Source organism: Anolis carolinensis, chromosome 6 (genome assembly GCF_035594765.1).
Source record: "Anolis carolinensis isolate JA03-04 chromosome 6, rAnoCar3.1.pri, whole genome shotgun sequence".
Classification (NCBI taxonomy): domain Eukaryota; kingdom Metazoa; phylum Chordata; class Lepidosauria; order Squamata; family Dactyloidae; genus Anolis; species Anolis carolinensis.
The window spans coordinates 97367709-97392864 of record NC_085846.1 but is presented as its reverse complement, the minus strand read 5'-3'; the positions used below and the strand labels follow the sequence as shown (position 1 = coordinate 97392864).

Here is a 25156-nt window from a genome sequence, read left to right as displayed (position 1 = left end):
AGTTTACAGCATAGTAAAAGTTTGGGCTTGTGACATGTTAGTATATTCTTTGTTAAAATGCCATGTTAATCCCGTCACATTTGATGTGATCTACCTCTGAAATTAGGAATCTTTTACCTCATAATTGTCAATATCATTGGAACCAACTGAAACATGTAGGTTCTGTGCAACTGTCCCCCTTCAGCAGAGAAAATTGGCATATAATAAATAATAAGGGGTTATATGTACAACAATAATACAGTAAGCCCTTGGTATCCACTAGGGTTCACTTCCAGAGTCCTTCCAAAATCTTTGGATGCTTAAGTTCTATTAGATACAATGGTGTAGTAAAATGGTGTCTTTTATTTAAAATAGTAGAATCAAGGACTGAATCATTGGAAGAAAAATCCATGGATATGGAGGCCTAACTGCATCATATCTTAACTTGCTGTTCATACGATGAGACAAGGATGGCTACTACAAAGAAATCCACATGGTTACTACCAACCACTCCACCGCCCACACAGAACTAAGAGATGACTGAATACATGACATGACTTATTAGCAATTAGTTCCCTCTCCCCAAAATGTAGGCATAACTCAGTTACATTTTTACTTAACAATTATCCATTGTTGCTTTCCTCTTGTGGCTGTGGAACACACACATGAGAATAGGCCTGGAAAAGAGTATTTTTCTCTGGGAGTGTGAAAGAGGATTGCTAGCACACAGAAAGTATGGATCTTTGGTGCTTTCTATATTTGCTTACTCTTGTATATGCTTACTCTTCAGCAATCCAGTCCTTTTCTACTTTTGAGCAAATATGCATAAACTAATTTGCCACTGTTTTGTTTTTCACCATTTCACCAAAGGATAGTAGCTCTGCAGATGTTATTTTGGCAATACTTTATTGACACCCCTTTCTATATAGTGTCTTGCTTTTTAAATAAAATGCAAATTTGCAGATATATAGGTGTGTAGATACTGGAACACCATTCTCCTGTGAATATACTGTATTTATTTCATTCTAAGATGCCATCGATTATAAGGCACACATTAATTTCAGTACCACCAACAGGAAATATGCACCTTATTTTTAGAGATTTTTATATGGAGGGAAAGCAGGTCTTAGAATCAAAGAAATACAGTATATTTTGTTATTCTGTCTTGTGTTTGCATTCATTTTTGAATGTTAACTTAGGCTAGTTAGATGTGCTTTATACCACAGGCTTGCAGTCTTCTGACTTTAAAAAAAAGATAACTACAAATAAACTATTTCAGGTGCTTTTGTGAAAAGAGACTGTAAAAGTTAACTTTTTAAAATGGTAGTATTAGCAACTACTGTATACACTTTTTCTGGGCCTTGGAACACTAAGTGCACCAACTAAATGCTTTTTAAAGTAGATTTCTCAGCTCTGGGCACATCTGATACAACTTTTTCTATGTAAAGAAACACAGATTGCTGGCAATGAATTCAGCACCTCATTCTGTCACTGTAGCTCTTAAGAGTGAGAGATTCTTCAAGATTGAGACCCATGTATTTATTATTCTCTGCATATAGTTAAGCTTTAGGCAAAGACTTAACTATAACTCTTGGAGTTCTTCAACCATTTTAATGTTTATCCTTTTTCTTAAGTTGCATTTACTGCTTTGCAGTTAATGAATATTGCATGCGGCCCAGGGTTTCTGATAGTTAAAACTGACTTTTGTAAGGGACAATTAACACCAGCTTATGAATGTTTCATGATGCTGATATTAAATATATGGAGGATCGTAAATGTTAATGAAGTTTTTACAGGTGCTGCTTCTCCTATTTGTACCACAAGGAAGGAAATATCTCAGTACAGTAAAAAATTTATCCCTTAACATTTTGTCTGTCTTTAAAGGTTTATAGGGATACAATCTGGATCCTTTTAAAGGCAGACTGAAAGACCAAAAAATAATTTCTCGCACATAGCCGCAAGCAACTCAGCAACACTCTGATGGTGCATATGAGCAATGCAGATGAACATTAAGATCTGTCTTCTTTTTTTAAACTATTTTTTATTTTAAATTATGCCCATTTTCTTTTTAAAATGAGATTAGATTTTCTTTGGTAGAACTGAGAATAGCAGAAGGGCTGGCTAAGTACAGCATCTGTAACAATAAACAGTAATTTTATGCTTCTGCAAGTCGAAACAGGAAATAAATCCTCTATGTTAATAGCTATAATGCAACACTAATATATATGCCCTACTATCAAGCTTTTTTTATAGTACTGCAGAAAACCTCCTGTTTACCCAAATCTTTAAATCTTACATTGCAAGAATTTTCTTGTGGCAGTAATGGCAGAGATGAGGGTTTTCAAAGAGATGAATGGCCAAAAATGCTTCATTTTTTCATTGTGAATTTGTATGGCCTTTACAGATTATCTCTACCCACAATCTAACTTTTTCTCTATGAAAAGAGTTTTAGTTAATAGGTTTTGGGGATGAAATCCCAAAAAAAGAATCTTGGCAACTTGTAATAGCTGTCTAGGGGAATCTAACAGAAAGGGAAACAATGTGCATTTGTTTTAATCACATGCCTTTCTAGTTTGAGCAGATTTCTTAACACTTTAAAAAATCTCACGAGGATTTATCATATGAATTTGAAATTTATATAGAAATATAATTATCACAAACTTTCAAAATATTGCCCAAGTTTTTATTAGTAGTGCTAGTGATGATGTTATTTGCTTTCAAATCAGCTTCGACTTTTAGTGACCATATGGATGATAGACCTCCAAGAGCACCGAATTTTTTTACTAAAGTCATTAAACGGCAACTAGTGCAAAATGCATACACTTGAAATTAAAGAATGACAAGTCCAGGAATGTATTATATAAGTGGAAAAACTGAATGGAGTTCACAGTCTTCCACACAAAACATCTACTTCTGCATTACCATAACAAAGTAGTTGTCAATTATGAATGGGATGCTTAAAATATATTTAGTTCAGGCCAATATTCCAAAGAAAAATTATCGACACGTCAATTAACCCTTCTAGATGCCTTATATGCCTCCATTGGGACTTTTCTGGTAACCAGGATGCTCATGAAGTTTCTCTTATTTCAAAACTTCCATCAGCCAATGACTGATATTTACACATGCTATAATTATTTAAACTATAGAAGCGATATTGAGTATAAATGACTCAAAGCAGGGCAAGCACCACATGCATCTACAAATGTTTCTGGACTGTAATCCTTGTCATTCTTCATCTCTCTACATTGGCTATAGAACAATTTACAGATAAAAGTAACATATTCCAGCCTTTAAGATTTTAAAAGACCTTTGATCCTTGACTTTGATACTTATCCATGAAATATGAAAATCCCCCCATGTGAAACTGTATTTGCTTTATAAAAGATTAAAATAAACATGATTTCTGTTATCATAATATTCAAAACATGGAATTTCCACATTTTAGAGCAGTGCTACTTAAAAGTGGTGGTCCATGGGCTGATACCAATTTATGAGCCACTGGCTGCTGGCTCCTGACAAAGAAAGAAAGAAACAATTGAAACTAATGGGCATAAATATGGCAATAGATGCTGTCACATTAGGAAGAAATTGCCATTCTACCATCAGATAGATTGAGATGAACTGTTTCAGATATCTAAATGACCTAATCATAAAACTCTGGTGAAGTGTCCCACTCCGCTGGACTTCTGGGAAGGAAAGAGGGAGCAGCGGGGCAAATCTGTCACCCCATGCACAGCTCCTTCTCAGCAATGTTTTCTCTATGACATGGGGAAAGTGTTGCCATTGCAAGGAGGCTCTGTGTTGACTCTCATGTTGGCCTCCCATGTTGCTTGGGAAGCGCCTGGTGATGTTTTCACCCTGGTTGAGGGCAGGGCTTCCATAGGAAGCTCCCTTGCATCATCTGATGGGCAGTGAGCCCGTCAGTCCTCCAGGTGGGGTGGAAGTGTCCTAGGACACTAAAATCACCCCGTCTGATGTGGTGGTAATTCCATATTCCTTTATCATTGCCCATGTCAGTTGGGCTTTGTGGGAGTTGTATTATGAATTACTTTGGAATAGGTCAGCTTGCCTATTCAGATCTACAATTATTTTGGACCCAAATGAAAAATAGTGCAAGTTGAGCAGCATAAGAGCACATTACTTACGACAATTGGCTTCATCTTCACTGAACCTACAGTCAGCCACACCATCACATCTCAAGAGTGATGGGATACATGAGTGGTTCGCACACTTGAATTCTGTTTCCTTGCAAAGGCTTGGGGAATCTGTGTTAGGTTTTTCTGTAGGGCATGCTATTTCATCACTCCCATCAGCACAATCTTCTACCAGGTTGCATTTTGAAGAAAGAGGCACACACTGCTTAACATATATGCAAGTGAACTGGTCACTGCTACAGGTTGGAGGCTGTGATGTAATTGGTCCTGGAAGGATACAAGAAGGAGACAATTTCAGTATAGGATTAGAATTACCAACCAACGAAACATCCTTATCATATAATTTGATGTGCCTTTTTTTGGTATTACTTTTAGAAAGTTTTGGGGAACTCTTCAGTCGTAATCTTACAGTGCTATAAACGTTAACCTCTGAGACTTTATACTATCCATATTATTGTTCAGTATTAATAGTTGGTGCTAGGGGATGTTTCTACGGATAACATGGACTACCAGAAACATAAATAAATGGGTCCCAAAGCAAATTAAGCCTGAACTCTCTTTAGAAGCCAACATGGTAAAATTGAGGCTATCATGCTTTGGACACATAATTTGACATGACTTCCTAAAGAAACAAAAATGCTCTTTAAAGTGGAAGGCAATCTTTCCACTTAATGAGTCATAACTATTTATTTTCCAGTGCTGTTCTGTAACATGCATTAGTGGTATTATTCTTAAAGAAGAGGATCAGTTCTTTTAGTTTACATTTGAATTCTCTCAGAAATAAGACCTTTGTCAGGTAATGGCATGGGACTGCAATCTAAATTCATTTTATAGTCACAGCAAGTCATTGTGTCATTCCTTTCTTCTGGGAAAGAAGGAAAAGAGAGACTCATTACCTTGACCAATGAAAGTGCTTAAATCTTTGGCAGAATTAGGACCTAAGTATTTATGCCTTTTTGACATTCTACACATTTGAAGAGGAATTTAACAGGGGCCAGCTTACATAAGGATGAAGGCTATGATTCAAACCTTATTTCCAAACCTTATTAGGATCATTTTCTCCCTTCAAGAAGAAATCAATTACTGCATCAAAATAAATGTGTTTAGGACTAAGAGGCCAATATAAATAAGGGCAAAAAGCAGTGGTCCTAAAGGCTGACAGAAAAATATTTGATAGTTGATCAAATCCTTCCCACCATTAATTTGGTCTAAATCTAAACCCTTAGAAATCAGTAGCAATATTCTAGGCATACAGAACATTTGAGATGTCCTTCCGACAAAGTGGTGTTGAGTTGTCAGCTAGTAAACAATTAATAGAATAAAGACTCATTTTATTGCTTGCACTTTTCATTATACTATTTCATTAACGTTAATGACTCAGTATTTCTTGCAGCATTAAATATTGGGTTGAATTTGTTATACCTTTTTAGGCTGACCCAGATACGTGCTGTGGTATAATTTGGTTTTATGAGCACTAAGGAAGGAATAAACATTTATCGCTAATACAAATGACACATTTCAGTTTAGACAATATTAGGACAATAACATGTTTCATTGCAAGGGATGAATGAGGTTGTCAGTTCATTTATTAGAATTCCGTCCCAAAAAGCGAGGCAATAAATATTTTCTTCTTTCCTTCCTTTCTAATTACACCTCTGCAAATCATTACCTTCATTCGATAATGAACACCTCAAGTTTCCTTCAGAATCGGAATTTTCCATCCAAAGACAGGTATTTAGTGTGGTATGGTGATCAATTTGCCATTCTTTAATGCAGAAAATAGCTTAGCATTTAGGGAAAATGCAATAAAATTCTCTGCATTATGAAATGGCAAACTGGCAGGGATAGCTTTCTTTTGAAAGAGCTGCAATATCGTTTTACAAATTACATTTTGCATAATCTTTCTTCCAAGAACCTCAGGGGAAAATAGTGCTTTCCCTTCAATTTTATCCTCATGACAACTGAAAGGAGAAGTCAATCTAGAGAAAATCATTGGCCTGAGATGAATTTTTTTTTTTGCCAGTAATATGGATTTTGAACCTGGCTCTCAGAACACTTTCATCATTTGATTTCCTCCATAATTTTCAATAGATGATTATGTTTTGAATTTAGATTACAGTAGCCATAATCTAGCCATAGTGGGGATACTAAACAACATAAATTAATCACAGTTTGCTTGAATCAAGACATAGGAAATTTAGAAGGAAAGTAACACTACCTTAATTACCGTACATCTATGTTAAAATATTGTTTTATAAGGATTCAATTTTTTGGCATTTCAGTTTACCACTTTACATTGTGGATGCATGATTTTTTTAAAGCATTGTTTCTTATCCTCTGCTAATATTCAGAGGAAAGATGCAGAGATCAAAATATTTCATGAGCAGCTTGATATAAGTAAAAAAAAAAGGGAGGGGGAGGAAAGAACTGAAAGAGAAGCTGGACTAAATTGTTGTAGCTCAGCCTGAGCCTGGGATTGGGCCTATTTAGCCAGTAATTGTCCCTGCACCTGTCTTGCCAGAGGACTCTGGGTTTGGGCCTGACATGCAGCCAGAGTTTGTCCCAGTGGATTCTGGGACCAGAGACCGAATGGTTGCAAGCAGGAATTGCGAACCGCATTCCTCTCAGCAGTCATGGCCAGATGTCCAGGTGCCAGATGGGCATTCTAGTTTAGAGGACGATAATGAGTTTGACAGAAGGGGAACGATAACTCATCAAAGGAGGAAACAAGAATGTTTGTGGAGAAGTAAACGACTGCTTTTGAAACTCTAATGAATAGTTTTCTCATGAGAGAAAGAGTTTCTCATGGAAGAAAGACCTTGGATTTTCCTTAAATGCCTGGTTCTTCTCTGCCACAGCAGAGGTGGTCGCATTGCAATTCTAGAGAGAAAGATCTTTGCTCCGTGTTACTGTACATTCTTGTAGCCGTGGATTTTGCTTCAAGTCCCAGCCTTGTGTTGCCTTTGAATCCAGTTGATTGTTCCAGTAACTTTGCTGCCTGGATTTCTATTACCTTGGATTATCTTGGAGTTTGATCCTGCAATCTAGTCTTGTTTTCCTGTAGTTCCAGTTTGTCTCATGCCTTGGAATTGAATCTTGTTTGGACTATTCTTGATGCCTTTTGTGGGACTGAGTTCGATATCTGGTTTGGACTATAGTTTCTGAGTGACTTTCTTAGACTCTTGCTTTAAGATTTTCAAGTACATTGCTCTTGTGGATTTAAACGCATTTTATTGACTCTGAACTTTATTTGTTTGTGCTTAATTATAACCTTCAACAAACCTCTTGTTTTCTTATATTCTGGGGCTCCAGTGTGGTTTTGAGGTACCTATACAGCCTAGGGGTGCAACATAAATCTCTGTTCATGACTTCAGACATCAAACAATGTATATTAACCCAATAAAAATATCAACCCAACAACCTCAAAAAAAAGAAACTCATACGATATTTGAATAACAATGAGCATAACCAAACCTGACCCACACTCTCCCAGTGTGAATATAATACTTGTAGATGCCTAATATTGAGGAGGGGTGATATATAGATGACTATAGCATCCTTAAGTGAGTCCAAAAAGGCTCCATCTAAGCAGCGTCAAGAAAAACAGTAAAATACTTAGCTACCATAGTTGGAGTATGGTATGATTGTTATTTCCAGGTTCAAACCATGTTGCCCAAAAGATGAGGGCACAAAATCCTCAAACTGTAAAACTGTGTGGATGGTATGGAGAAAAGATAAGAGGGGACCTCTTTCCATCCATTTTTTTCTTTCTTCCTTTTCCTCTCTTACTCTATAGGTGTCTACACAAGGGAGCATCCCATCCCTCTTTGTGCCTCTCCCTCCCTCCTACACTAATTGCTGTCTCTTGTGCTCTACCAAGGGCTGGAAAGCTCTAGGTAAGGCAGGTGACAATGGCGTGAACCACATAGCAGATGAAAACAGTATCTCCAACTGTATTTACTTGAGTGTAAGTACACCATTGGTTGTAATGCACACCTCACTTTTGGCTAAGCAATTTAGCCCAAAATGTGTGCATTAAACTCGAGTAAATACAATATATTGTTTCTTTAAAAATGCCCTCAAACTTATATTTCTTGGGAAAAATAGTACTTTGGATTATGTACTATTTTTAATGCAATGTCACATAAAGGAATATCAACACCTTAGTTCCAATTTCTGGTTTGTATGTCTCTTAAATGTCATTGCATTCTTAAACCTTTTCTTACCCAGGAGCTTTGACAATAATCAAAACACTTGAACAGATGTATACACATTTATTGAAATGCTGGTCCTGAAGGGCTTATGAACATAAAAATATAGAAAAATATATCTATGGAGTTGTTTTCTTGTAACGAGTCATATGATCCCCAAATAATAGGTTATGCTCAAAGCACATCAGGCACCAGACCAGTTTCATAAGTTTTTGGACAATAGTATATGTTAAGCATATTTTATAGAGAGTTTGATGTTATGTTTCAGAAAAAAGAAATAAACAGTGGAAATTATATTGCATGAACTTCCTTTTCTACCTTTTAACAAGACATTATGAAGAATTATACTGTAAGTACAAATGCAAAAAAATTGACTTGGACTGTGGGAACTGGAGGCAACCACTGATCAAAGTAAGTTGAACTCCTCATTGGCATATTTCTCTGTCAATTTATGCCTTCACTGGTAACCAAAGCAATGAAGTCACGATCGAGGTTGGCATGCTATTGAAGACTAAGCTGACCCTAAGTACCTTATCTACACAGGTAAATTACATCCTGTTAAATACAACCCTCCAGGTTAGAAACAGATAGCTGAGTGACTACTAAAGAAGACATCCCTATCTGCACTTAGTAGAGCCCAATAGCTTCTCATTATTGCTGGGATTCATTTCTAGGCAAACTTCCAAGAACAGTAATCTTCTATAGAGAAACAAAAGATAATGTTACAATATAATCCAATTCACTTTCTCCTTTCAAGATGTTCTCTGTTTTTAATGGACCTCCAAAAGTGACTGCAGTCATGTGATTATTGTGCCTATGTCATGGTTTCCTTTTATTTGTGTTTTCATCTATGTACTCAAACAATTCCCACAGCCAAATGTGATAGTAATGATGACAATAAGGATGATGTGGAGATCCACCACCATCACCCTCATTGTAACTGAAAAAGTATTTTTGAGAGTTTAAAGCAGTGGGCAAAATTTCTCTGCCCAAGATATGAACTGGAGTTGGGAAGCACAATAATTATTCCATACTGAAATCTTATTCTGACACACACGTTCTCACATGCTAAGTATGAAAAGCAATGGGGAAAAAACAACTTTTCTCATAATCCTGAGAGACTGGGTATTATTTCAACAATCTTTACAGTACTTCTACCACACAATGGATGGCAGGTTATATGAGAGCAGGTAAAAGAAATTGAAACTGAATGAATACTGCTGAAGATCACTACACTGGAGATGAGATGAATGTTGAACCATGGATTTCTCAACTTATTCTCATTGTTTTGTATGTTCAAGTAATTTCTGACTTGTGGCAACCACATAGTGAACCTATCACTGGGAGGTTTTGGGGCATGATTTGTTCAGAGGACGTTTGCCAATGGCTCCCTCCGGCACCGGGAAAATATGTCTACTAGATAAAGTCACCCATTAGGTTTTCATGGCTAAACAAACATTTGAATTTTGTTTTCCACTGACCTAGTTCAACAATGAAACCACCATACCATATTGGCTATTCTCATAGCTACTATGATAACATGAGAAAAGAAAATCTAATTCATATTTTGCAAGTATTTGGTGAAATCTCATAGATGTACAGGCAGTCCCCAAGCTATGAATAAATATCATTCAGGACAAGAAAACTGATGGCACTACAGGTCTGCTTTTTGTCTCAGATGTTACTTTTGTTTTCAGTTAAGTTGATCTGGAGAAGGGGTTCTCAAATCTTTTAAACAGAGGGCCAGTTCATGGTCCCGCAGACTGTTGGGGGCCGGACTATAGAATGAAAACAGCAAATTCCTATGCATATATCTTATTCGTAGTGCAAAAAAGAAAAGAAAAGAAAGAACAATACAATATTTAAAATAAAGAACAATTTTAGCCAACATAAGCTTATCAGTACTTCAAAGGAAAGTATGGGCCTGCATTTGGCTGATGAGACAGTCAAGTTAATTAGGATTGCTATTGTTGTGTGTCTTCAGGTCGTTTCTGACTTAGGGCATCCCTAAGTCTAAAGTTTAGGGCTGGGGCTAGGTGAATGACCTTGGAGGGCCATGGGCCTTAGTTTGGGACCCCTGATCTGGAAGACTATAAATGCGGATTAAGAGCCCTTCCATACAGGCCCCAAAATGTGCAGTCTGTTGGGCTTTTACCGGAGGCATCCAAGCGACACCTCTGGTAAAAGTGGATTAATCTGGGAGAAAGCAGGTAAACCTTTATTTGGCATTAGATCTGGTCCTTCCTGAAAGGCCCAGGTTTAATGGGGTATTGGTCCTGCGCGGAGTGACTATCAGGTACTCCTGGAGCCAAAGGTGAGAGATGGCATTTACCCCCTCCCCTGACACTTCCCTAAAAGCCCCTAAAATTAAAAAACAACAACTTACCGGCTAACTATTAAGCTGCTCCAGCAGTTCTGGCATGTAGAAATGATGGACAAGGAGACCGAGGGGGGGGGAGCAAAATTACTATTTCTACATGCCAGGAGGAGTGCCAGAACAGTTTAATGGCCGCCTGGTAATTTTTTTAAAAAAAATTTAAGGGCTTTTTGGGGGGTGGTTTCTGGGTGCCCTCCTAGACACTCCCAAGAAATCCCCGGGTTTTTTTTGGGGGGGGGACAAAAAAACCCATGCCAAAGTGGGCTTTTAAAACTGGCTTCATCATGGGTTTTTCCCCTGTGTGGAAGCGCCCTAAGGGTACTCCATGTCTTGGTCATGGGTGGACTGCGACAACAAGACAGGAAGAATCAGAAAATATATTTTCAAATCCATTTACAGCAGTAAAGTAACTTTCACTGAGATCCAGCAAACTATGTCCTTTGCAAGGTTAACTGCCCCTTTTTTAGGAAGGCAACATTGAATGTCTCAAGTCTCTGATACATCTGGAAAAATCTTTAGGTTGTCAAGAGTAAACTAAATTAAAGCATTTACCTTTGTTGTTGGTAGAAACCTCAAAGAGTTAATCCTCTGTTCATTAGCTCCTATGTATGTGTGTAACAAGGAACGTAATTTAAAAAAAATGCAGGATGTTCATTTATTTACTAGATCTTGATGGCATTTTAAATCATATTTAGTTTGTGTCTACATAGGTTAAAAGTTATGAAAACCATATTTCGCAAAGCACAATGCTATTTCAAGAAGACTGAGTAGATCAATATCAGGCCAGTTAGTTCAAACTCATTGTCACAGCATTAGCATTCTACCTGTCCTTTCATCTGCTAAAAGAAGTGGTTTCTGCAAGGACAAGTATCATACTTGACTGATTATAGCTACATTTACAAAGTCAAACTTTTAGAGCCCACGAGCTTCCTGACAGGCTTGTGAATTATCACGAGTGTTCACCAAAACATTAAACTGACTACAGATGCTTATAATTCAGTGGCCAAGGTCTTGTATTTGATCTATAAAGAAATATGTAATCTAGTTCTAATCTGCTCATGAGAACATCTGCTCTTGAAACATTTGATTCTGATGAGACAGGATAGACTTCCTGACTCATGGAGTAACTCAAAATGTTTAGGAGACAGTCCTGCTGCTCTTGATACACTGAATTCTGAAAAGCTATCTGCCACCAGATTGCAAAGCTGAAAAACAAAGTTGCCTTTGTGATAAGTTACACTGCACTGGAACAAACAGATTTTAATCAAGCTTGACAGGCCAACTTAAATGCCAAGAGGACCAGGCTGGACTGTTAGGCATTCAGACCTTAATCTAGATTCATAGCTCTTTGGATTGGTCTACACAAATTTGCTTCCTTTGGAAACTGGGAAGTAAAACAATAGTGTGGAATAAAACTATAAAGAGTGTGTGTGTGTGTGTGTGTGTGTGTGTGCAATATATCGACTACCCAGTTTTGATTGCCTCCTATTAGAACTGTAAGAGCAGAAATCCAAATTCAAATCTATTTGCCCCCAATCTGTTGCAATGAATTGTAAATAACTAATGTCCAGCATCACCACCCGGTTCCTCTAGGCATCTGTTAAGGGCACAATATTTTGTCAGGGCCCACTGATAAAGCTTGCCCTATCCCTGAAAACTATTTCTGAGCCATTCTGGCCAGTTAGGACTAGTTGGCATTAGAGGAACACCATGCTAGGGGCTTTGTGAGAAATTTAAATGATGGCTAGACCAAGATAGGTCCAAGTGTTTTTACTGTTGCAACCACCTCAACAAGACAAACCTGCCAGAGCTTATCTGATAGAGGGCTTTTTTCCAGCAGGGCAGTGCAGTGCATACATTACAGGAATAAGGAAGTAGATGGACGATGAGAAACAGACAGACAGACAAGTAAAGGAGGGGTACTGCAGAAGTTTCAGTGAAGATAAAAAAAGTAAAAAAATAAATCCAGGATTTCCAAGTTTGTGACTTAACCATCAAAGGAAATAAGGCTCTGAGGACTGTTTCAAACTAAGTGCATTCAATAGTATCTATTTTTTAAAGTGACCCCAAATCTCCAAATTTAAAGAAAGTATATGTTCAAGAGAGAACTAAAATCCAAACAACTGTCAATGAATATATTAGTTGTCGTCATATGAAATGATGTTTACTACATACATTTTTAAAGCACATCTTAGCCAATCCATAACAGGGTCCTATTCCGAAATATAGGCAGTCCCCAAGGCATGAAAATATTTAGTGCCCTTTTTCAGAACATTTCACCTCATTTTCTGTCCCTGTAATAACTGGATTTTGAAAATTTTGGCTTATTGTGGAAACAAGGATTGGTGATAAAGCTTCAGTGGAGACACCTTTTCCTCAATATAACTCTTCCAAAAGGGAATTTATCTTCCTAGGGGCAGGTTTGTTCTCTTACCCCAGTTCTTAACTATGAGTTGTTTGTAAGACAGATGTTTGTAACTTGGGGACTGCTTGTACTGTATGTTAAAGACAAGATATTTATTGGGAGTGAGAGAGAGCATCACTCAGGTTTTGCAGTTGACAAAAAAAGGGAATCACTTCCTGGAGAAGCATGTGAACACGTTTTGTTACAAATATTCTGGAGTCTAGTAGAATTCTCTTGTCTGTTGAGGGCTTACTGTTTAAGAACAAATACAAACCTCTGGTGAACTTAAGGAGCTCATAATGTTTTATTGCTTAGAGCTACCAACCGGCTAAATTGTGATTGCTTCCATTTAGAACACGTTGCCCTGGGAAACCTAAAGTAATTAAAGTAAGGCTGGAGAAGTAATAACGCAGAAAGAGAAGGGAAAGAAAATAATACATGAAGGGAAGAGAACATTAACGGAAAAGCATGACAACAAGTTCTTGTATTATTTCTTTATCTTGCATTGCGAAGTTGTGAAACCAACTGTGGAAGGAAGGGAGGGAGGAAGGGAGGGAGGGCTACTTGTAAAATGTACAGAGATATAGTATATGTAAAGCTAGAAGCTGAAAAAGCTTCTTTTTAACTTATAAAATAAAAAGTAAAGTCACCTTTCATTAGAAAGGAACAACTCCTTTCACCATCTAATAGTATTGAATCAACTGCAGCTCCTTGCTTCTTGTTTTAAAAATGAATGAATCAAATTAAATTCCTAATAAGCACCGAGCCATTGGAAAGTCTTCATGTTTCAATTACTGAGTTTTTATGAGGTGTCATGTCCATAGCTCAATCATGATAGCTACGGCAGCCTAGGTACAGTGATAATACACTGGAATAAAGAACAGATCAAATATTATGAAGGAATGGATCCAGATCAATGGACAGTCTACATTACCTTTTTAAAAGGACATATATTTAACATAACTTCTGTGTTTGCACAGTGTGAGCCTATTTGTTATTAGAAGTATATTCAGGTGATGTTGGGATTTTCATGCTTGCTAAGGAACAGCTGCAATGGTACATCCATAATTCAAAAGCATTTCAACATAATAGACCGTCAACTCGTGATTTTTATTGATGTTTTTGTGGCACTGTATTTCTGTTGTCAGGTGGACCAAATAGTGACTGAAGCAGCATCGGTTGTCAGTCCCCTCAACTCTAACAAAACGACAACAATAACAGGCCATTTTCAAAGCAATTTGAGCCAAAAGATATAGGGATCCAGTAAAACATGTATTCACAAGACTAACAGAATGGACATTTAAAATATCTCTTCTTTTAGGGCAGAAAGTCTCTTCTCAGGTTGAGCTGAACATATCATGAAATCACAGCATTTAATTCAACTAACTTAGGTTGGCTTATACCTTATATTTTGGTTTGTCTTCAACATATATAGGACTGATACACAGCCCAACAAAATCCTCTTTTTATCTTGTTTTTTAGTTCTGTTCCTAGGGTTATTTGGGGCATTGGAAAAATTGAACAAGATAGATTGCATCAGCTCTAGATCACTAGGTTGTTGTGCATTTTCTGGGCTGTATGGCCATGTTCCAGAAGCATTCTCTTCTGATGTTTCGCCCACATCTATGGCAGGCATCCTCAGAGGTTGTGAGGTATATTGGAAAACTAAGCAAAGGAGGTTTAGATATCTGTGGAAGGTCCAGGGTGGGAGAAAGAACTCTTGTCTGTTGGAGGCCAGTGCGGATGTTGTAATTAATCAACTTGATTAGCATTAATGGCCTTGCAAGCTTCATTCCTGCCTGGGGGAATCCTTTTTTCTGAGGTGTTAGCTGCTCCTGATTGATTCATGTCTGTAATTCCTCTATTTTCAGGGTGCTGTTCTTTATGTACTGTTCTGATTTTAGAGTTTTTTAAATACTGGTAGCCAGATTTTGTTCATTTTAATGGTTTCCTCCTTTCTGTTGAAATTGTCCACATGTTTGTGAATTTTAGTGTCTTCTCTGTTTATGATTTTCTATAGGCCACTAGATAAAGACTGTATATGGCATATGTTCTGTATCTCAAAAAGGGGGAAATGGGTGCAATTTTTGGAATCAGTGAGTCAATTATATCCAGAAACAGGTTTAACATTTGAGGTACCAAAATATGTATTGGCCAGTGATAGTTAATGACCATGGTGACAAGCTCCTGGTCCAGAACAAGAGCAATACAAAATACAATGCTATTTGGGCCCATTGGGCTGTAGCAGTTACAATTCCTTTATTTCATGATCCTTCCATTTTCCATAAGTGTTGGACTGAGCGGCACTACATGAATTTCAAGGGTGCTGCTCATGTCCCATTAGATGTGTTGTTATCACCATTGACAAAAGAAGCATTGTTTTAAACATGGTGTTAAACAATTCACTGAAGAGGGATGCGTATTTTGCAACTGGAGGTCATAATTAGAGCAGCACAACTGGTAGCAAATTATTCATGAGCATATTTTTCAAACCCGCTCTCATTTTTCATTTTGCCATAACTGTTGCTGTTGCCATCTGCTTATTGCCAGCCATGCAAAAGATATCCTCCTTAAGCCTGTATAGTTAAATAGATGACTAATTTCCACACGCTACCTCATTCACATGCAGATAGAGGCATTTAGCTGAATGATCATATCCCCTGGGTTGGAGAATTCAATAAAGAAAGTCTTTCCCACAGTGGGAAGGAATATCATGCTTTAATCTCATATACACTTACCTTTGAGTATGCTCCATGAGTTTCCATGGGGTTACTTCTAAGCATGCATAGATTAAGCTGTTGAGGGCAGCTCTGGACAAAACAGGGGCAGACTGTTTTTAAACATTAGCAGTAGCAGTCAGTCAAAGGGTACATCTACACTATAGCACTGGTGCAGGTTGACACCACTTTATCTGACACAGCTCAATGTTAATAGAATACTGGAATACCAGCACTCTTTAGCAGAGAGAGCTAAAGACTTTGTAAAAACTACAACTCCATGCAAATCCATAGCACTGAGCTGTGGCAATTAAAGTGGTGGCAAAATGCATTGATTCTACAGTGCAGATGCACACCAAGGTCCCATCTACACTGCCATATAATGCAGACTAAACCGTATTGAACTGGATTATATGAGTCTACACTGCCATATAATGCTGTTCAATGCAGTTAATCTGTATTCTGAAACTGGATTATATGGCAGTGCAGATGCGGCCCAAGTTACAGAGATTTATTGGTGTTTTACACTGCTCCCTGCCCATAGCTCCTATAAAATTAGTCTCAAAGAGAGTGGATGGTCATCTGTTGGGAGTGCTTTGATTGTATATTACTGCATGGCCTTGTGGTCTCTTCCAACTCCTGAATTTTATGAGTTCATGGTTTGAAGGTGAGCTCACATTGCTATTTTGGGGAGAGGACCACAGGATTCAACTACAATTTAACCTAGGAGGAGTTAAAGTTCTTGGGAGTTAAGTGACAGATAAGTCTGCTGCCATCCCATCTAGTTTGGCCCCCAGATGTATTGTGCTCTGCATTTTTACCATTCAGAAATTAACAGTTGTGTTTGATGAGGCTCGTAGCATGTAATGACTGGATTATCTTTGTGGGGAAGTAATTTCTCCAGTGTATGACAATAATCTAGAAATGACTACAGGCACAGATAAAAATAATGTTATTAAAATGTAATATCTATCAAAAGAATTCAGGTTGACTATCCCTTATCCAAAATGCTTGGGACCAGAAGTATTTCAGATTTTTCCTTCTCGGATTCTAGCATACCTGTATTAGCATATACTGTACATACATACTGTAATGGGATAAATGGGACCAATTTGTTTATGTTTCCTATACACCTTATATACATAGCTTGAAGGTCAATTTTTACAATGTTTTAACTAATTTTATTCATGAAGCAAAGTTTGTGTACAAGAGATCATTAGAAGGCAAAGATGTTACTGTCTCATCCACCCATGTGGATAATTTTGGAGTACTTCAAGTTTTGAATTTTTGGATAAGGTGTGCTCAACCTGCATTTATATTGAAGGGTGGCACATACATTTGTCAATTTTAAAAACAGCAATAAATAATATGTTTATATTTTTGGGACACTTGCCCAAACCTTTGTAGATCTACAAATAGTATGATTACCTACCTCCTGATACACATTCTGGTGTCAAAGAAATGTCATCGAGTGCAAATTCTAAAAGCGAATGAGCTCCGGTCTCTGCTTCAAATGCCACTTTGAAAGGAGTATTGCTGGAAAGGGCCACATTTGCATAGGTCCATACATTTCTTTTATTTCCTGTTGCTGCCCACATCAATATATCCATTCCAGTTTTTCCAACAACATACACCTGTTGAAAGCAAAACCCAGAAAACACTTCATAGTCGTTTCTTCAGTCTTATTACATCACAGCACAACACTGAAATGTTTGGCCAACCCTCCTTAAAACAGGGAAGTATTGAACATCTGCATTGTAGGTCAAATTGTGCCAATTTTGAAGATAAATTATAAATTGATAATGATTTATTACATGGTTGCAGTCCAATTACTGGTGCCAACTAGAGATACAAATTTTAAAATTGGGAAAATACTGTATCTGATCATCCAAGGCAATGGATTAGGTTCAGCATCAATGTGGCATTCTAGGACAATTTTCCCTCAAACTTCAACAGAGCAAGTCACCATCTTTTACCCCTGACTTGGGTCATGAGCAGCTAAATCAGATATCCTGTTGAGAAACCTCTTGCGGCTTAGCAAGTGTCATTTTCAGGGTAATTTGAAGCAAGGGTCACATTTCAAAGGTAAGCAAAAATGTAAGGATGGAATCAAATGCACTGCCCAAACCTAAAGTTCTTGCTCTCAGCTATTAAATATTCATCAACTCCAGTGGTTCTCAACCTGTGGGTCCCCAGGTGTTTTGGCCTACAGCTCCCAGAAACAGGGTTGTTTTGTATTTTCCGAGCTGTATGGCCATGTTTCAGAAGTATTCTCTTTTGATGTTTCGTCCACATCTATGGCAGGCATCCTCAGAGGTTGTGAGGTACAATTTCCCAGAAATCCCAACCAGTTTACTAGCTGTTAGGATTTCTGGGAGCTGAAGGCCAAAACATCTGGGGACTCACAACTTGAGAACCACTGATCTACACTGTAGAATTAACACAGTTTGAAACACTTTAGACTCAATATAATCATGAGAGTTGTAGTTTGGTGGAGCACCAGTGTTATTTGGCAGAAAAGGCTAAAGACCTTGTAAAACTACAGTTTTTAGGATTCCATAGAACTGAGCCATGGCAGTTAAAGTGGTGTCAAACAGCATTAATTCTACAATGTAGATGCATTCTAAGTAATTGGAGAAGCATTTCCAAATATTGTAATAAAAGAAGAAGAAAACTATATGAAAACAAGGAAACCACTAAGCAGTAATATCATGAGAAGGGCATATGGCTATCTGGAGAACCACAGAGGGCCACACTGGATTGTAAGGCACCCCATCCCTTTTCTGATTCAACATCTCCAATAATTGTTTTGATTCTACATTTGGTAGTCTGGAACATTGTAAATGGTAGAACCCAGTCACTACTGCACTATTGCTGATACTGCCAGGTAACTATGAGTAAGAAAGTGCATCATAAGAAGCTCCATGTACTCTTATGTGGAGTTGTCGTCGTCATCATCATCATCATCATCATCATCATCATCATTTATACCCCGCCTTCGTCCCTGTGGGGACTCAAGGCAGCTAACATTCCACACTAAACAAGTTTAAAAGGTGCAATACAAAAATTAAAAACCAATTAAATGACAATGTGGTAAAGACACAATAAAATACAGTAAATAAATATATTAAAATGGCCTTTAAAACTCATATTCTCCCCAGTCCCCCCAACCTCCCCAAAGCCCACCCCTTACCCTTCTCCAAACGCCTGTAGACATAAAAAGGTCTTGACCTGCTTGCAGAAGGCCAGTAGGGATGGGGACATCCTGGTCTCCATAGTCTGGGAGTAGCCACTGAAAAGGCCCTCTCCCATGTTCTCACCAACCTCACTTGAGCGGGTGGTGGGAATGAGAGAAGGCCCTCTCCAGGTTCATAGAAAGAGATACAGTCTTTCAGGTAACCTGGACCAGAGCCATACAGGGCTTAGAAGGTCAAAACCAGTACTCTAAATTGTGCTCTGAAACATGTTGGCAGAACAGGTCTATACATAAGATATAGGGGAGAATCAAGGCCCTTAATAAACTCCTCAGGAGAGAGTTAATAAACATGACAAATGTTTATTAGTAAACCAAAGCAATCCATTTTCTTAGCTCAGTGCCCTTTTCAGGCCACTTGCTCCATCTTCCTATTTCCACTAAAATTGTCATAAGGAAAAAGTCTGCCTTGCAGAATCAAAAATAGATTCGTTAAGCAACACTTCGTACAACAGAATAATATTGCTCCCCAAACAAGGGAAAGATACAAAAATTGCCTGACCAACCTGTTCATCTCCCCTCAAAAATGAACTGAAGACTGTTTTTTAAAAAAAATAAAAAATAGCCATTTAAAATGAAATTGCTCTGTCCTTGCTGTAATTTATTATACCCCAGTTCACAGCAATGTATGTAATAGGAACTGCCTAACAAGCTGGAAAAATGAAATGTTGGACATATATTATCACAGGGGGAATTAATTTTGGTTTAACTTCCAGTATTATGGCAATATGTTCGGGCAGCACTGCAGTGAAGGGATGCTGAACTGTGAAGTTACAATTACTCTCTGTCTTATTGTAGGTAGTAAAGCAATTGGGGGGGGGGGAGCAAACTTCTGAAACCCTCAAAAAGTTAACAAAGAAATAAAACAGTTCACGAGAGTAAGTGCTTCACCTTTAAGAGGCCTATATCTTGAATCTTGCACAAACAGTTTGGCATAGAATCGGAAAAAGCTGACAAGAGAAGTAATAATGTTCACTTTTTTGCACTGAAAAAAGATAGATTTTGAATGCTCTTCAGCTCATTTTAGACAGACAGTTCCCAATTATACTAATCAAAGGCATTGTGGAGTTATTCTGTTTTTATTTCTTTTAATAAATGTAGAATAAGGAAAATGGGAGAAAAAGTAGAAGAATGCAAAAGAGGTGAAAGATGGGATGCTGGCAAACTCCATGAAGTATTGAATTTTCCCAGCACTAAAGGGACTCCTCAGGCCCCATCCAGACAGGGCCCATATCTCGTGCCCTCTTGCACTTTTACTGGAGGTGTCCAAATAACGCCTCTATTAAAAGGAATAATTCAAGACAAAACAGGAAAACCCTGCTTTAGCTCGAATTAATTTGATAGCCCATTAGACCCATGCCACTGTGAAAGGCGCAGGTCTAATGGGCTCTGGGTTCTGTGGAGACTATCCGGGACTACCTGCGGGCCTGTCCACACACCCATCTCCCACCTTTTGGGCTCCTGGAGCCCAGAGATGCAGGATGGTACCCACTCACTTGCCAAAATCCCACACCGAACCCTTAAAAAGACAAAGAAAACTTACTGGGAGCCATTAGGCCTCTGTTCGAGCCTGATGGAACATACCAATGATGCGCAAGAAAATGGGGGGAAACAAATTGCTCCTGGCCCTCCATCTCTTAGCGCTACATTAATATGTTCCAAAAAGCATGCCGAAAGGCATAATGGCAACCAGATAAGTTCTTAATCATTTTTAGGGCTTTTTGCAGGGGTTTTGGGGTGACTGGATACCATCCCAGTAGTTACCAGGATCATATATAGCCACCCCACCAGGAAAGGTTTTTTAAAGAGTGTGTGTGGACTTTAACCTGTGCCAAAGCGGGTTTTTTAAACCCCTCTTTGGCACAGATTTAAAGTGCTGTCTGGAAATGGCCCAAGTCTCCGAATTTGTGTCTTGGTGGGAAGGATTCTCTGTCCTTGAAATTAATGAAGATCTTTTTGTATCAGCCTCTGGAAATTACTGTGCTACCTTTGAAAGTGATGGATGATGATGAAAGAGATGCAAATAAAAGAGAGAACAGGCACACTTTGCATATACAAATACATATCAGCGGTTTTGGAGTAGCATACCTTGGGGAGAAAGAGTATGGATTATTTTGCATATTCTTTTCTACCCCAAATCTGTTAGTATAAAAAAATTGGAAAAATAGATCTGCTAATAGAGGGTAGATTGTTGTGTTTGATTGTGCCTCAGTATAATTAAACCTATTGCTCAAAATTAGGTATTAACTTATTAATTTCCTGAGAATAGTTCAATGTAGTGTCGTTTATAAGTTTCTTCTGTTCATCTTTATCTTGAAAAATATCTTGTGAAACAGGCTAAAATATTTGGACCAGTAAGCTTCATATATACAGTGTCCCCTCACTTTTCGCGGGGATTAGGTTCCAGGCCTGCCCGCGAAAAGTGGAAAACCATGATATAGCAGCACTATATTTATTTCAATAAATATAGCCTCCCTCCCTCCCTCCCTTCCTCTTTAAACATACTGTTCTGTCTTCCTTGTTGTTCCTGGGGCGATGAGGTGCAGGCAGGTAGGCCCTGCCTGCAGGCGGCTGAGGAGGAAGCGTGGGATGTGTCATGTGACTCAAACTGGGCCCTTTTGTGCCTGCAAAGGGAGGGCGGGCTGGATGGAAAAATCTGCAATACAGGGAATCCGCGGAACCCGAACCGTGGATTAGCGAGGGAGCACTGAATACCAAAAGCATGCTAGCAATGAGATAGAGCTGAACTGGAACTGAAAAAGGGGAGGTAAAACTGAATTGCAAATCTTGCCTGCTCAGGAAGATTTTCTCCTTTTGTTGTAACAGAACATTTCTACTTACACGGGCATAAATCCCTTTTGAATTTAGTGAGGCTTGTTTCCAAGTAGGTATAGATTTGTAATATAATTTAACTAAGAGTCATCACATGCAATAAACATACAGGAGATACCTTGCAAAATGCAATGCAAGAACTAATTTTCCATGTGGTACTTTTTATTATTAACAGTGCTATCAAGTTTGTAAGGCTAGACTGTATAAAAATAGGTGGCTAAGAGTTGCTTGACTTATAGCAGAATGTCAAGTAAGTCTGTGCACATTGGTGGGAAAGTTTATTTGGCTGTAAAACAATGAGAGCAGGATAGCAGGTTGGACCATACTGTGGGAAAGCAAAGAATTGGCAAGAAAGAAAAGGCTGAATGATGGTATTGTAATCTAGTAGATATTAAGTGCTCTCTTTTTGCTTACCTTTAATATTCCAGTTTGGGGGGAATTGTACATCCAGAACCAAAAGCGGAGTCTGCATACACCCAGACTAGCTGGAAAGTAGGTAGTAGTAACTATTCTTGCTCTGTTTCCTTTACGTTGAGTAGTAGAATTGATATACAAAAAATTAGCTCCATTACCTATAAATCAATAGAAAAATTCTCGAGACACCGTTTTTGAGGCTGCTATATCATTATCTATCAGAGAAAGTTACACAACTCCATCCTGAAATAGATGATTTCAATCTTGATTGAACTTTCAATATATGCTTATAAAAGAACTGGAAGCTATGATCTTCATTCATGGTTCTAAGTACAAAATCAACGTATGACTTGAGATAATGAAATAAATAAGCAATATTATATATGGTTCCATTTATTTATCCCATCAAGTCTATATACTGGTCAGATAACCAATGTGGTGCAATGGTTTGCAAACTGAACTCTGGAGACCAAGGTTCAAATCCCCAGTTGACCACAGAAATCCAAAGGAAACCTACTTGGAACAAATTTTTCCAAGAAAACCCCCATGATAGGTTCACCTTAGGGTCACCATAAATTGGAAACAATTTGAAGGACCACAGCAACAAATATATGATCAACCCTTGAGAAATCTCTGTGACATTATATGATAGTTTACATCCAATCTTCCCTTCAATAAGGTCAAAAAAAAGTGAACTACTTTCCTGATCTATTTTATCATCATAACAACACCTATGAGCTAAGACAAGTTGAGAAACAGTGATTGGTCCAACTTCATCCACAGTGTTTTATGGTGCAGTGAAAATTTAAATCTTTGTGTACCAAGTCCCAGACCACTAACCTAACCATTGCATTGAGCAAACTCTGCTATTCATACAACCAGTGTGCACAAAAGCACCAAGGGAAGCCATCTATCTGTATTGTGACTTTTTGAAAAGTAATATTTGGAGAGGAAAAAAAACTTTATTTTTTGCTCACGATATTTACAGATTGACTCATAAAAAATGATTGGGGGGGGGGAAGGGCTCTAAAATTTGTCTTCCTGTTACTTATTTATGTATTACAGCAATGTATGTTCAATACTAGGGAAGCTAACTATAGAAACTGTAGATCCTGCATAAAGTGTACATTACCGTACTGGTTTTGTTAAATGTATCAAGTCATAGGGAGGAGGGAGCGAGCTTGTTTTCTGCTGCCCTGCAGACTAGGACGCGGAACAATGGCTTCAAACTACAGGAAAGGAGATTCCACCTGGACATCAGGAAGAACTTCCTGACTGTGAGGGCTGTTTGGCAGTGGAACTCTCTGCCCCGGACTGTGGTGAAGGCTCCTTCTTTGGATGAGATTTTCCTGCTTCTTGCAGGGGGTTGGACTGGATGGCCTGTGAGGTCTCTTCCAACGCTACGATTCTATGATTCTAAGTATCAATTAGTTTCCGGGCAAAGTACAAGGTAATGATTTTGACTTTTAAAGCCCCAAGAATGCTTTATTTCTAGACTGCCCTCTCTCCCTATGGGGACTCCGGTTTGAGTCCAGGTTACCTAAAGGATTGCCTTTTCCCATACACTTTGGTCTTCTGGGGAGCATCTGCTTCAACTAGCCAGAACCCGACTGGCAACCACCACCCAGAGGACCTTTTCATCAGCCGCTCCAAGGCTATGGAACCACCTGCCGGTAGAGCTGCAACAGCTCAATCACCTGTCAGAATTTAAGACACAAGTGAAGACCTGTCTCTTCTGGCAGGCCTACCCAGACAATCTTTAAACATAAACATGAATTTTAATGCATGTTTAATCTCTGTTTTGTCTGTTTAAATATCTATTTCATAGAGATACATTTTGTTATGTAACTTTTATGGAGGCACATTTTTGTGTGTATATTTGTAGTGTTTTAGCTGTGTTTATGTATTTTAATTGTTTTATAGCCAGCCTTGAGCCATGAGGAAAGGCGGGTAAGAAATAAAATAAAATAAATTATTATTATTATTATTATTATTATTATTATTATTATTATTATTATTATTATTATTATTATTACAGAGGCCTGGCCTAAGAAAAACTCTCTCAGGTTTCATTTTCTAGTTGATATGATCTAACTCTATTAAGAAGTATATTCTAGTGGCATTCTAGGAAAATGAAGGGCAACATGTTAGGTGTTTGATGAAGCAATTGAGAAAATAATTAATGTACATTACATAGCATTTGAAAACTTCTAACAGGTTATGGAATGATAGAAATTGCAATTAGCACCTTTACAAGATAGCAAATCTTACGTTCACTGTCAACTTTTCCAGATAGCATTAATAAACACAGCACAAAGTGTGTCAGGGAGCCCATTCTTTTGTCTCTTCAAGCATCTAGTGCAACTGGATTGAGGACTGAGTTTGAGCACCAAAAACAGTTCTTATAAGAAGTAGTCGCATTCACTTTTACCTATAATTGCATGTAATTTTGACTTCTTCATTCCTAACATGAAAGTATCAAATGGGTTTCAAATCTATAGTATAACAGATTTCAAAGTCTTTAAATCGTTGCCTTTTAGGAGTTGCAACTTGCTTCATTTAACCTTCAATTGTGTGTAATTTCCTGCTATCATTTCGTTTTCAATAAAAGTATTTTCAGTGGCAATTGGACAAAAGCTCCCAGGTATTCTGAAAGTTCAGATAATGTCTTTAGTACAGACAATAAAGATGACGTTCTTACAAGCTGGAGATCTGGACATAGTAATTTTGAGAAAGGAAAATGAGATTTCTAGAAGATAATTCAATGCATCATATAATCATGATGCTACTACTGACCCAAATCTTCACTTCT

General features: G+C 38.0%; 1 protein-coding gene across 1 annotated transcript in view; it reads right to left on the bottom strand.

Annotated features, from left to right (window-relative positions):
- malrd1 (MAM and LDL receptor class A domain containing 1) overlaps positions 1-25156 on the bottom strand; it is a 225812-nt gene that overhangs the window by 53258 nt on the left and 147398 nt on the right. Inside the window, exons 24-26 of the mRNA XM_062984307.1 lie at positions 22345-22502; positions 17278-17479; positions 4128-4403 (exon numbers count right to left, since the gene is read on the bottom strand). Coding sequence (XP_062840377.1) covers positions 4128-4403; positions 17278-17479; positions 22345-22502 — 636 coding nt within the window. The remainder of the gene's footprint in view (positions 1-4127; positions 4404-17277; positions 17480-22344; positions 22503-25156) is intronic.